At 48.6% G+C, this 14,088-nt stretch overlaps 1 protein-coding gene across 8 annotated transcripts in view; it reads right to left on the bottom strand.

Moving 5' to 3' along the window:
* The window catches only part of AUTS2 (activator of transcription and developmental regulator AUTS2), a 735,180-nt gene that overhangs the window by 59,597 nt on the left and 661,495 nt on the right, over positions 1–14,088 (bottom strand). For all 8 annotated transcript variants that reach the window (XM_065694320.1, XM_065694323.1, XM_065694322.1 and 5 more), the window contains one exon: positions 7,383–7,431. In XM_065694320.1, coding sequence (XP_065550392.1) covers positions 7,383–7,431 — 49 coding nt within the window. The remainder of the gene's footprint in view (positions 1–7,382; positions 7,432–14,088) is intronic.

The following is a 14,088-nucleotide window of genomic DNA, read 5'->3' as shown; positions in this document are numbered from 1 at the left end:
CTGAGACTTTGGGAAGCGGCAGCGAGCTCTGCCTGTGGTTCTCCACTCATTCCTTCACTTTGGAAAACAATGACTAATTCAAACAACTCCATGGAGTCTTGTGGGCAGACTGCATGATAAAACAATCTTGCTTTGTGGGACCATTTTATGTTGAGAAACATTTGAAATATGTCAGCGTGGTGATGAAGGCAAAAGGCAGGAATTCTTGTTTGGGGGGCAGTTGAGAAGCCTCTTTGCTTTGGTTTTTAAGCAGCCGTAAAGGCTTCACAAAAAGGAAGAAAAAGCCCTCCGCAATTCATAGAGATGACCCTGTGAAACTCTACAGACATCCAGAGTGTCCAGACTGTAAGGTCTGAGATAATTAACAGTAACAGGATGTAATCCAGCCCAAGCAAGAGGTGCTACGTTGTGCCAAGTGAGAAGCCATTAGATCCTACAGGAAAAGTGACTACGGAGGTGAACGGGTGGTTATGGCACTGCTGGATACTTGGGAAGCCCAGGCACCGTGGGCACAGGGTCAAGAGCCTTCAAAAGATCTTAAAAGAGAGGCCTGCGATGCACCTTGGATGGTGGCTAGAAACCAACAGGTTCCTTCCAAAAGTAAAGTTATAGCCCATTCCTACTCTTTGAGGGTTTTATTTGAGCCACACAACCACACAACACACAGCTACACAGCGCTGCTGGAGCCACAGTGATGGCTGCCAATACACGGTACCCTTCAGACAGCGGCATGCAATGGGAACACCCCACACAGGTTGCTCCCACCCTTGCGTTAATGCAGCCTTTGAGGAAGCCCTTTTGTCCTCTTACAACCTCAGCAAGGTGGTGTGGAGCCCAAGTCAACCCACTGTTGAGATACAATACATGGATAAAGCAGATGGAGGAACCAATTCACATTGTTCGGTGTTATCTAAAACCATGTATCTACTGCGTGTGTTGGTGTTTACCTGGCCCTCGGTTACATCTATGCATGGGTTAAACCTACTCGCAGGAGCAGCTTTGCTAAGGTGACAGTTGTGCTGGGATAAAGCTCACGCCTGCTGCTGCGAACGTGATGTGAACACTCTTCGTCTCTGCGCTGAAAATGACATTGCTGTGCTTTCCCAATTGAACTGAAATGTATTTGATAAGATAACAAACGCCTGGCAAAGCGCATTTGAGTTATGTAGGGGAAGGAAGAGGAGGGGAAAACCCTTGTATAAACAGCAAAACAATACAGCTTTATCTAATCTCAGCAACTTATTGCTGCTTGTCTGCAGCGTGTGTGTTTTACTGACAAAATAAAATAAATTGAATCAGCTCACACACGATAACATGCTCTTTCCTACCTCATCCTAATTGCTTGGCTAATTGATGTTTGTTGAACTTTCTCCATTTCATTGAGTGATTAGGTACAAAGCTAACAGTTGACATCTGTAGGCGCTTAACTGGCGTCTGTAATTACTGTTAATGTTAAATAATTGTTAGTTAATTGGAGTGGTAACTGACTGAATGGAATCCAGATTGTGAAGCAAAAAGAGACCTACTTAAATAAACATACATTTTCAGAGAAAACAACATTTTATTACAAGGGAGAGACTAGCAGCAGGCCAGATAGGGGAGGCCTGCAGGATGCTCCATGTACAAAACCTCACGCCACAGCCCAGCTTGGACACCACCAACTGCAGGTTTCTCAAGTCAGGATCTTAGACATCCAAACACTTCTATTCCAAGAATTTTTCCACCTTATTTCGAAGCGATCAGCACAAGTTGTTATTTTACAGCCAATGCTGATAAATCTTTCTTGAGAAAAATCAAATCTAGGTTAACCTATAGAACAAAACACTCTCTCCAGAACAGATACCATTACATGTTAGTAAACGCTGCCGTTTTGCTCACCGACACCACAGGCAAACTACTCCAAACAACCCTACATAAATACATTCACCAACCGACCCCAAAGGGTACTCGATACCACTCTAAATGGGCGGAACAACACTTTCAACTGTCTTCTGCCACTACTTTGATCAGGAAAAGCCAGGGACTGCAGGCGCTTGTCCCATGCTGATGGTTTACAGGTTTGTTTCGAATTACCAACTTAAAAATTATCCTGTTGAGAAGATTCCTGTTTGTAAGTTTTAGGATTTCAGCATCTGAAAGATTTTGGAAGAGGCTACCTTTGACTGTCACCAGTCCCTCTGGGCACACAAAACTACATCACACTATCCACTGACCTTTTCCTGTATCTACAGAACAGCTATGACACCTCCCAGCACTGCAACCCTGCCTGACTGCCATGTCCCAGCCAAAAAGCATCAGCACATAAAGGAGGGGGCATAGAAAGCGTACAGATGGAGAGGAGTGGTACGTGCTTAGGAGGTACAGCCTTTATGGGGATGTTATGGAACAAATTCCTTGCTCACATAAAGCCTTCGTGGCACAGAAATAACTGCCTTGCTCTTTTGTGTACCAGAACAAAGAACCATCTCGAGACATACATCAATTTGTCTGCCCGACTTGGAAGTCAGAGTGAAGCAATGCACCAGTTCTTCTAATCTAACTCACAGGCACAAGAAACCTGGGGTCCTCAAAACCAGAGGCTTTGTGCAGTGCCGAGTCCCTCACTAATGAGACACTGAACTTTCACATGGAAAATACTGAAAAGCCATTTGAAACCCAGAAAACACAGGCAAACCAAGTGATCCAAAGCCACCAGGGAAGTCTCCACTGGAAAGGCAAGGAGACACCATCGTCTGGGTGTTGCTTCAGGAGGGCTGAGCCATTGTAACAACCACAAAGAAATCTGCAGCACTGCTCGTGTGATTCAGTAGTCCCTGAGGTTTGCTGGCTGACGATGGCAGCCCTAACAGCAAGCTAGTAAGAAGCTTTTCGCTGCAGAGGAACAACATAGAGCGCCTCCAGTCCAACCACAGAGCCCTCCAGTGCATGGAAGGCCAACCCATGGAGACAGCAGCACCCCAAAAATTCAAGAGCAACACTAAGAACCAAGGGAGTGAGGATGTTACATGGATTCCTACAGACACCTGGAGAGGAGGGAGACAGCAGCAGCCAGTTCTCTAGTATACTGAACACGTTAATACTGCACACATGCTACTATGTAGTGGTGAATCTACTTACACTCAATGTGAGCTGCTGTGGGGATGGTTTACTTAGGGAGAGCGAGAGCACTTCTGCTAAGGGATCAGCAGAGAAATATTTGCCAAGTGTAGCTCCCTACTTGTTTACAGAAACAGATGTTGTGGAGGATCCTCAAGAAATGATTCACCACAGACAGACAAGAAACAACAATGCGTCTGTTCTTCTAGGGAAGGATACTGCTGTAGAGCCATCTAAAAAGCCAGGCCTTGATCTGACTGGTATTTCAGCCACCAGTGAAGACTCGTAACCCAGACGCCTTGATCTACCTCCAGCTGAGAGTATAAATATTTCCCTGACAGCTGGTGGTGCCAGGAAGCAGAAGGATTCATCAAGTTTACATGAACATCCTGTAAACAATTTGAATGTAAAAAGCTGTAACAGCCCAATTGTGTTCCTGATCAAAGGCAAACTCCAGTATACAGCACAAATGAAAACTTCATCACTTTGGGACTCATTTCTCCCTCCAGGAAAAGCTGTTTTCCAAGGCTACGTGGGAGGGAGTTAGCATAAATGAAATACATCGTAATAGTAGGAGCTGCCTGCTCTACAGCTTCAGATGTGTCTATTTAAATTATTAAGAGATAATGGAATTTCATTATGCTGAAGTAGTGTTACAAAAATTCCTGAACAAAACCTGTGTTTTAGCCAGGATTAATGGTGCTGAAGTTGATGCTCTCAGAAAAGGCTGTGCTTGTTCAAAGACATAAAGACTGTGAAAGCAGCACTCCCAAACTGGAAGGCTCAGTGTGCAGTTAGGGAGGGGACAGACAGGGAGCCGCAGGCGGGTGACACACTCCTCCTCCATCCCTTACCCATCTCATTTATTCAGACGTTAACAGCCCCTTTCTCAAGCATTCATAAGGGACCAGACCCCTGGGTGATCAGCTCCCAGCACAGCCACCTGCATTTCCATGGGAATCATTTCCCCAGAGGATTCTAAACACTGCAAGGTGAAGTGCTCCTGCCCAAGTGACGGAGCACAGGGATCTGATTTGTGACCAGGGACAACTCATTTCAGCAGCAGCTACGGTGATTCCTGCCCTGGGCTCCAACCACATCCCTCCCAAGCTCCCAGCCCTGCTGCAGACACGGCAGAAGGCTGGGGACCTCTGGGAATGGTGGCAGCACAGATCTGATAGGGATCCCTACATCCCTCTCCAACACAGCACTGCTCGGCGATGGCACATAGCCCAGCACTGAGAGGCCCCAACATCCACGCACTGCCCGCAGAACTCAGAGGACCCTTCTACATTTAGGGAGGCATCTTCCCATACAGCTCCAAGGCCAGCTAACTCCTAAATGGAAGCTGAGACACTTGTCAAGGGGTTTACCACCTCTTCGGGGGAGGTCTAGGAGGGATTTCACTTTGCTCTAGATACTTTAATTGTTAGTATTTCTGAGGAAAGCACTGCTCAACTTTACACATCCACACTAATCCACCACAGCTTGAGCTTCATCTCATCTTCAGCCTTGAAGTCTACAACGAAATGACAGAAAGGGGGACAAAAGCCGTATACAAGACCTAAAACGCTTCAGGATTTCTACCTGCTTTGTAAACACTTCTGTAATTTCTGCTGCCTCACCTATCAGTAATTCTGCAAAACAGAAGCTGCAAGGAGAAAAGAAGAGGATGTGTGAGACATCCAGTGGGTATCTGCAGGACACGGGAGAGGAGCAGCTGTGGCCACGGAGGTATGTCCACTTGTCAGCCTGCTGAGCCCTCCCAGCCTGGCCCATCAGCCAGGAGGCTTTGAAGGTTTCATCGTGATTTATCCAATGCAAATCTGACCTTTCTTACAAGCGACTTTTATTGCTTTTGGCAAAAGCAACCACGGACAACACAGTGGGGGGGGGGGAAGAGCTGGCTTGGAAGCAAATAGACTGAATTGCAGAGAGGGGACTTGAACTTGGAATATATCAAACTGACAGCGCCTGGGCAGTCATCAGCCGTCCCCCAGGGCACACACTTAGGGAAGGCAACAGCCTCCCAACCACCTCGGAGAGCCCCTGCACCTGGCTGCAAGCAATTATTGACATTATCTCCAAACAGCGGATCTTTTCTGAGGCTCTCTTCCCGATATTTAGTAGTTTGAATGCTAATCCCTTTAACAAAACTGTTCCCGTTGCTTTTTTCCACCCTCTTTCCCCTTAATCTCTTTCTCCCAGTGGAAAAAAAAAGGGAGGGGGGAGGGAGAGAGAGAAAAAGAAAATACCAGTCGGCCTAGTTTGGCCGCACCTGGATTTGCATTGATTCTTCCCTTGTCATTCATGTTACCAACAGGAATTAGCATATGGCTTTAAGGGGAAACTCAGGAGGAGAAAAGACAGACGCCATTTTGATGGAAATAAGGGGCAAAGGAATAATCTACCATCAACTAAAAAGCTTATTTGTGTACGGTTTCCCAAGCAAAGCTTCCAAAAGCCGGTGTTGATTTTAGGCTACACAAAGAAAGCCTAATCCTTTCAAGGGAACTAAATCACCAAAGAAAAGTACCTCGGCAGAAAAGGCTCCCTGTCAAGCATGGGTATTCACAACCAAATAGATGCCACGAATCAGGCTCGGGTAAGTAAACAAAAATAAGAATGTGGGAAATGGGCTTGATTCAAAAAGAAAGAGAAAGAAAGCGAAAGGAAGAGGAAGAGGGGCCTACTCTTCATCAATCACCTCCCGGGGCAGGGAGGAGAGCCCCTCACCCTGGTTACAGGCCTACAACAGGAATGTGGATTCACTGCTTGGGCTTCTCCTCCCCCTGGCCGAGCCCCAGGAAAGGGCTGTTCAAGTGCCAAAGCTTTTTACAGCGAATTAGCAAACTAAAGATGCAGTCACATGTAGTTTGGGGGCCTTGGGTCACTCCAAACACACAACTCTCCCTTTCTCCTCCTCCCGGCCACCTCTTCTCCGCCTATGGAGGGGCCGAGGGGGAACCTGCAAATGCAGTTAATCAGAAAGGACAGATAAGCTTGCCAAGTGAGATAACCTAGTTAGACCACAGAAATAATCCAGACAGCATCCAGAGGATGCTAATACATGAAAAACAGGAATATGGAGCCCTAACACAATTAAATATAGGTATAACTCAATATGCAGCAAAAGACTTCAGAAGCATGGCGTATCAGCCCAGGCATCCCAAATGTACTGAGGTCACGCACTGTCCCCAGTTAAACCACTGCAGCTTTGTGGAATTAAAAGCCACAAAAAGCCACCACAATGACCCAGTGGAATGACAAACCCAAGCCCAGTCAGAAGCACGCAAATACTGAGCAAATCCACACCTGGTCAACAAAAAAGACCTAAATTTCAAACTAATCACAGCTGCCTCTTCTAATGCAAACTGACTCAAACGTTCCAAAACCCCAGTAAGCTAAAATACAACATTTGTTTTAACCTAAGCTAGAAGCACACCCTTTTACTCAGCAGTTATAATGAGCTGCCATTAAGTAGCAGGACAGCGGGGTAAAAACCAGACGCATTTTAAAGGTTTTGAATTATACCCGTTGGTGTAGCTCATGCCTGGAGCTGCTCCCTTGACCCTCCTTGCAAATGCACAGACCAAACCAGAAATAAGGATTAAAATCCCCTAAAGCCTCCAGTCTTTCATATCAGGCTGCTTTAAGACAAGCTCTGCACAGAAGCTCACTGGCACTGATTTAGGGCAAGTTTTCCCTTAATGTACTGTTATGTCACTAGCCACTCTCTCTTCGGATTGCTGTTTGGAAGAAATTAATGGGATACTGAATATTTAAATGTGGCCCTCTATATCATTTATTAACTCTACAGAAAGCACACAGCACAGTAAGCCGTGGTTTATGACTATTATCTTGTGAATACTAAACGTTGGCTGGTTATTACTGTCAGCAGTGCAAATTGGCTATTCATAATTCCATGTCTATCATGTAGCTGATGAGTAACAATCAAGTTAAAACATTTTGAAAACTCTTACAGTTATTTAAATGAGCTTAAATTAAAGCCATTTGTAAAATAAACTATTCCCTAATATTGTTATTTAAATTAATTCTGACCTGGCAGGCAATGCATTATTTAAAGCCTATATTTTATATTAAGCAAAGCAATTACCAAGCATACAGAACATGTCTGAAACCCAGAGAAACATAAAAAGCACTAACAAGCTGATTGCAACATTTCTGCGAGACAAGTTACATTTCATCTCCCATTGAAACTGCCATGAAAAGAAATGTGTTGGGGGGGGGGGGAGATATGTTTGTGATGTGAATTGCAGCCTTACCTTTCTTTGTAACAGCGTTGAACAGTTTTTCAGAACTGGCATCAGATGCCTGAAAGAGCAATAGGAAAAAGCAAGGTTACATTTTGTACAAGGGAGAGCTTTCAAAAGGCATGTGGTGTATTTATACACACGCACCGAGACGGATATTGTAGAGAAACAAATCAGGTGACAAAAAGCAAGGGAGCGCGTGGAAGCTGCAGCCTCGGAGGAGAATGGCCATGAGGTGGTGCTGTTTGGCTGTGCTTCACCGCCCTGCAGTGCAGCTAGTTATTTGGAAAGGTTCTATGTAAGAAAGAAATGATTTTATTTCGTTTTTTATTCAACATATTAGCCGCACAAAACCTAATTTTTTCACTGGAATTATCTGATACGCTTTGACATTGATTTTGCAAGGGAGAAGAGTCACCGTTTGGGAGCAAACAGCCCAGTTTGGGGAATTTGCAGAACTGCAGATTTCTTAATTCATTTCTAAAGTATTTTTGGAGACACTACTGTGTCAAGCATCTGATTTTACCATCTTTGGAGCAGCGCTGATAACTTCAGTTAGTGATTTGAGAATTGCTGTTACAAACTCTATGAATAAGAACAAGGATGTTATTAGCACTTAGTATTTCTGCGTAAGATTCACCTCCATGAGAACAACTGATTCCTGACACCACACTGTATAAACTCGTCATGTATTTCATTTTTCATCAAACTACCTTTATTGGTGGGAGGATTTTCCTCCTAATATTGCATTACTCCCTCACCTACTACTGCTGTTTGCACGCAAGCACGCCGGTTAACCTTTCTACCCGTTATTAAAACGCCTTCTTTAAGTTTCACACGAAAACACTGAGCTTCCCTTTCAGAAACTACCATGGCAAGAAACCAGGCGGGGGAAGGTATCGCTGCAAATGTCAACCTGACAAACATCCCGAGCCCCAAAGCAGAAAGCATGAAGTTTATGCCTCTGTGTTCTGCTGTGTTGGTGCACAAACAGAATACACACATACACGCATCTAAAGCTTTGACTTCCACCACCTACACGTTCACAGAATGCAGAGAACTCTTTCATTTGGGGCTGTACCTTGGATCCAACCCCGCAGATAACCTTCTTGTTGAAAATACAGCAAAAGAAATGCGTTCGGTAATGAAATATTGCAAATGGAGATAAAATACAGTAGTCAAGACAGATTTTCCTCTTCTCTTAGGGAATGTTTTCTTCTGGATTCAGGCAAAATATATAAAAACACATCCTAAAGCAGGCTGTGTTTGGTTTTGTTTTTGTTAAAGGGAAGGAATTTCTCACTTCAAACTCAGATAAAACCCATCAGGCAAGCACCATCTATGCCTCAACTGCACTAAGAACTTCGATGTGAAATTACCGATAAATAAGTAGATACGGTTCAGACTGTGCCACCCGGTGTTACACAGACACTGGAATAATTTGTCTGCCCTCAAGTTAACAACATAGAGGATTTCTATAATTATTAAAAATGGCTTTATTCTTCCTTTTCAAGCTTCTAGACAGATTTTACTAGATTACTGTTGGCTTATTTAAAAGCAGGGCTGGTGTATTTCTTCTCGATTAAATACCTTGTAAACACTGGGATTTATTACCCAATGATGGATTTATGGCTCAGTGATGACTTTCTCTAAATTAAGGAAAATACGTGAATAATGCACGAATTTCAAAGATCAAGCAGGCCATGTGCTTGAAGGGCAGTCCAATATTAGTCCAACAAATTCAGAGCTGCTCAATGCTTTCTTAACCTTGCAAACCATGATGAAAACTAACAACCTTTGCCAGGGAATTTCATCTGTTGTTGCCTTTTTCACTGCAGCTCCTCTCAGAAGCCAAAACTCTCAGAACCCTTCTTTCTCTTTAGAAAGAAAACCCAGTATTAAAAACTCAAACTTCTTCCAGTTGCAGCTATTACTTCATTTTACTGTGTCAAAACAAAACAGGCAGGGAAGCTCCAAGTTTCCCATTTGCTTCGTTTTTCCAAACACTAGGAAAACATTTTCTGTTAAGAAGTTTGCTCTAACACCAAGCCTGATGAACACACAGCTCGGGTTTAAGCCATCCTTTTCCAGACAAAACCGTTTTCTGTGCTATGGCACAAACCAGTCGCAAACACTGCTGTGCAATTGGGAAGTGGCACTTCTCGGACATAACGTGCTGCACAATAAATACATCCTGGCGGAGAACCCCTCGTAGGCAAAGTGGGAGACGATTCTCAGCGCAACGGGCAACTAAAGAAGGAGTCATTTGACACAGACAAAGCTTGTCCGAGAGCCAGTCTCCCTCTGCATTACTGAACACACGCTGCTGAATGGAAGAGCAACTTGAGAGAACCCCACGGCCTGGGTTACCATCAGAATAACCCAAACCCCATTCCACTGGCTCGAACAGCAAGATGGAACTCTGATTGCCTGGGCCAGTACTTGAAAATTTGACTTTAAACAGAAAACAGCACTTAGGGCACGGCACCAGTGATGCAGGAGCGAATACAACCTCTGCCAGCAGATTGATACGCGATCCATTTCCACGCAGCTCCTCCTTTTTTGTACTTAGGGAGTCACATCATCACCAGCACTAAAGGAACACCACTGGAGTAGCAAAAAGCCAAATAAATTTAGAGACACCCCAACAACTCGGCGCTAAGGCAGACGGGTGACACGCAGTGCCTTTGCGGTGCTGACCTAACATCCCCGCTGCACTGACAGCAATCTCTGCAGGCAACAAAGTGCCTTTATGCCCACGCTGGGTGCTTCAAGGCAACGCGGTCAGACCTCGGTGTTCCAGCCGCGGAGAGGAGCTTCGCTGTCCCTTTCACACTAGACAAGCAAAACTCCCTCTTCTTTCCCCTTCCCCCTGATCACCTCCAGGTCTCACTGGAGCAGCTGACGGGAAGACACTGTTGGCAGCGCTACGTTCCGGGACACGGCGCACAGCGGCTGTCCCGGGGCCGAGCTGCTCTGTCCCCAGCTCCCAGCGAAACCCAGCGCCGGGTACAAACAGCTCCTTCAGTGCGCTTGGGCCCTTTTCCTTTAGAAACCCCCTTGTTACCAGGCACAGCTCAATCTTTTGCAACGGGGAATTAACAAATCGGCAATCCCCGAGCTAAAAAAAATAAATGGGGGGGAATAATTATGATAAAAATACGACCTAAAGAGCGTTTCCCCCATCAAGGGCTGCGCTGTCATTCAAGCGCATGGATGACTAAAATGTTTCCTGTCCAGACAGCGCAGCTTGACTCATTCCTGGCACGGTCCCCGCCGCACCGCTTGCACCGGCCCCGGCCGCCGCGCACCTGCCCGCGGAACTACCGCGGAGCCCCTCGGAACCCCGGGCGCGGCGGCCCGACCTCACCCCGTGAGGACCCCGAACCGAGCCGGGCCCCGCTGCCCAGCCCCGCGGGGGGAAGCGGCTTTACCTGCTCGCAGCGGGGTAACGGCGGCTGCCGGCGCGGGGCTCATGGCGGTGCGGGACGCTCCGATCCAAGCGCGGCTCTCAACGCCCCGCAGCCAAACCCCAACTAATCCTCCGGGGCACAACTCCGAGGGCCGGGCACGCGGGCCGCCCGGCGGGCATCCTTCCCGTCCCTTCTTCACGCAAAGATGGTTCCCCGGGAGGGAGGAGAGCGCGATCGGGGCGCGCTGTGCGAGGGGCGCTAACAGAGCGGCAGCAGGACAAAGAAAACCATGTGCGGCGGAGCGCGGGCAACTCCGGGTCCCGGGGCCAACGCTCCTCCCGCCCGCCCTCCGCGGTCCCGGCGTCCCTTCCTCCGGGCGGGTGCCTGCTGCTTCTCCGGCTCTCGGGGTTTGATTTAGGGGGTGATATACGTATGTATTAAAAAGTCATGCCCGGCCTCTCCCGAGACAAAGCGGGCTCCCGCCGGGGCACCGTCCCTCCCGCCGTCCAGGGCTCGTCGCGGCCGCGTTCAGGTGAATTCCATCGGGGAGAAGCAGCAGCCCGGCCCCCAGCTCCTCCGGCCCCGCCGAAACAACCCCGCAAGCGTGTATAATCCCCGGGGGAGGGGGGGAACGGCCGCTCCGCGCTGCTCCGCTCCGCGCTGCTCCGCCCGGCCGGGCTGCGGGCTGCGTGTGCCGCCGGCCGGACCCCTCACGGCCGCCCGGGCGCTGCGCTCCGCTCCGCACTGCGCGGCGCTCCCCGAGCCGCGTCCCCCCGCCCGCCGCCGCCAGCTCCTCCCTCCGCCGCCCGCCCCGCCCCGCCGGTGTCCCCACAGCGGCGGAACGGCGGGGGGGGGGGGGGGGGGAGGTGTCCGCGGGAGGCGCGGTCCCGCCGGGCGGAGCCGCAACTCGGGCTCCGGGGGGGGTCCATCGGCGGCCGCGGGGCTGGACGGGGCTCCCCCTGCGCGGGGAGCACGGCAGGAGGGAGCCGCCGCGCTGCATCCCGCGGGTTCCCTTAACGGGCCGGTAATGGGCTTCCGTTTAACGGGAGAAAAACCCGTCCCCAGCCTCAGACCGGGCGGCCTGCACGGAGCCAGCCAGCGCGTTAGGCTCCGGGGCTGGCAGGGACCCACTGGACTCCCAGCACCGAAGCGTTACTGTCAACGGGCAACTCATGTCTTAGTTGCTGCAGGTTCTCCTTAAGTAATTACCATCAGTAACAGCCACCACAGCAAACAAACGCACAGATACGTTTTTATATAAATGATTATTCACCGAAGCGTGGCAGTTGGAGCCAAATGGTGTCTCCTATAAACCAAGCTGCTGCAAAGGCAAGAGGCGTTATGCTCACGGCATGGTATCCCTGTGTGACGGCATGGCTCCTGGGAGATGGATAGGCGCTAAGGTGGGGCTCACCGGCTCGTAAGGCCTTCCCCAGGGAGTGTTTTCAAGGTTTCAGATCTTGACATTGGTTTCAAACCAGCGCTGGGCCAGGAGAACGGAACTGCACTCCACTGGGCGCACCCTGACTTGAGTGAAATCCTCAGACACGGGGCTGACAAACCCTACTCACCTCAACCCCTGCAGCCTGGAGGAGCTGACTCCCCCAAGGCAAAGATGAGAACTACCCACAGCAGCCCCGAATCACCAGACCCACCAGCTGTGGGTGCGGGGTTGGCCTCACCTGAGCCAGAAGTCCAATGCACCCAAAATCCAGCAGGAGCTTGGAAAGAAATGCCCATGTCCCAGCCCAGCTCCAGGCTCCCCTTGGGGATGGGGTGTGGATGACGTGAGATGAAGAGGGAATGCTCTTCTGCTGGCCCCTGGGTTCCGAGGTGGCCCCTGGGTGCAGCCACACACCAAACACTGCAGTGGTTCCAGAGGTCTTCCCCCCTGCAAACACTGCAGCTGAGAGGAGAGAGAGGGGAGGGACGGAAAGCATGGGCTGAGCTGTCCACACGAGCGCTGTACTTATGGAAAAACTCCCAAGAAAACCTTCCTACCCATTACCGATGTAGAACTACAGGATTTTATGCAAATACTTCTCACTCGTTCCTCATTCCATCACACTCTGATCCACTTAAGAACAGTCCTCCTCCTCACCATTACATTGTGGCTTTTCCAAAATTCCTAGCTGAGGTACGATACCACTGACTGCAATGGTTCCAATGGAACAACTACATGGGAAGCAGCACAACAGGGATGACAATGGCAAGCAGGAGACAATGCACCCACCACAGCTCCAAACTCAGACAGTGGCTGCAAACATGACAGCGCTTTCACTGTGTGTCTGACCAGGAGTGACAAATGGTCTTCATCAGAAGATTAAAAAACTGTGGCCAACTGCAGATCCTGGTTACAGCAAGGGAAGCAAGAGCTCTTCAAAGCTGTCCACCTCAGCACAGTTATCCCTAGTTTTCTACAACGTATCTGAACAGAGACTTCAGCTGGTAAAACATCACAGGTTTTAGCATCTCTAAATAAGCAGATATCGCAAAGACAACCTTGTGCTGTCAGAGAAGTGGTTTCCATCTCCTCCTCTAGAAACCCAACAGAGATGGCTTCAGCTCTGCTTTATAGAACAAACAGTGGCCAGTGGCCAAAAGCCATCGCAGTTCATCGGCTGTTTCCCGGGCTCAGCAAAGGAAATGGATGGCCTGAGTGCAGTGTTCAGCCTCCACCAAAAATAAACTGATAAAGGCATTAAACGGGCAGAGTGTTCCCTGCACAGCAGCCAGAGGGCTGGGGCTGCCCGCATGGCGAGATGGTACCGGCACGGGGAATTAAACGCTCCACGTTAAGGTGTGGCAGCTCATACAGTCTATGAGCACTTTGGTCAAGACTTTCCACCTCTCCACACGGTAAGAGCTGGTCTAATTAAAGCCCAGACTCCTCACAAGACTTTAATTTGATAAATTTAGCCTGGATTAAACTGCAGGCTTGTCTGTACTGGATTCTTCAAGCGTTAAGCACATGCCACACCTGAAATCTCAGCATACACAAAATCAGAAATGCATTTACCTACTCACCTCCCTAGGGCTGTTAAGGTTTATTGGCAGGGCTGTGGGCCTCATTATGTTCATTATTCGTGCCTTAGAGATAAATAGAAGACCTCTGTTTTCCTGCTAGAACATTATACATGCATGAAATGTGTTTTATAATTCTGAATGAGAGCGTTTAGGAATTCACCCCCAGCCAAATGAAATCAAAGGAGAAACAAACCCCACCAGCACCTCCTAATGATTTCAATGGCCTTTGGCTCGAGCCTCCCCCTCTCTTGACAGCCCTACCTTCCCATGTTGCAGGT

The sequence above is a fragment of the Lathamus discolor genome, chromosome 14 (genome assembly GCF_037157495.1).
Source record: "Lathamus discolor isolate bLatDis1 chromosome 14, bLatDis1.hap1, whole genome shotgun sequence".
Lineage (NCBI taxonomy): Eukaryota > Metazoa > Chordata > Aves > Psittaciformes > Psittacidae > Lathamus > Lathamus discolor.
This window is presented reverse-complemented; position numbering and strand designations above follow the sequence as displayed.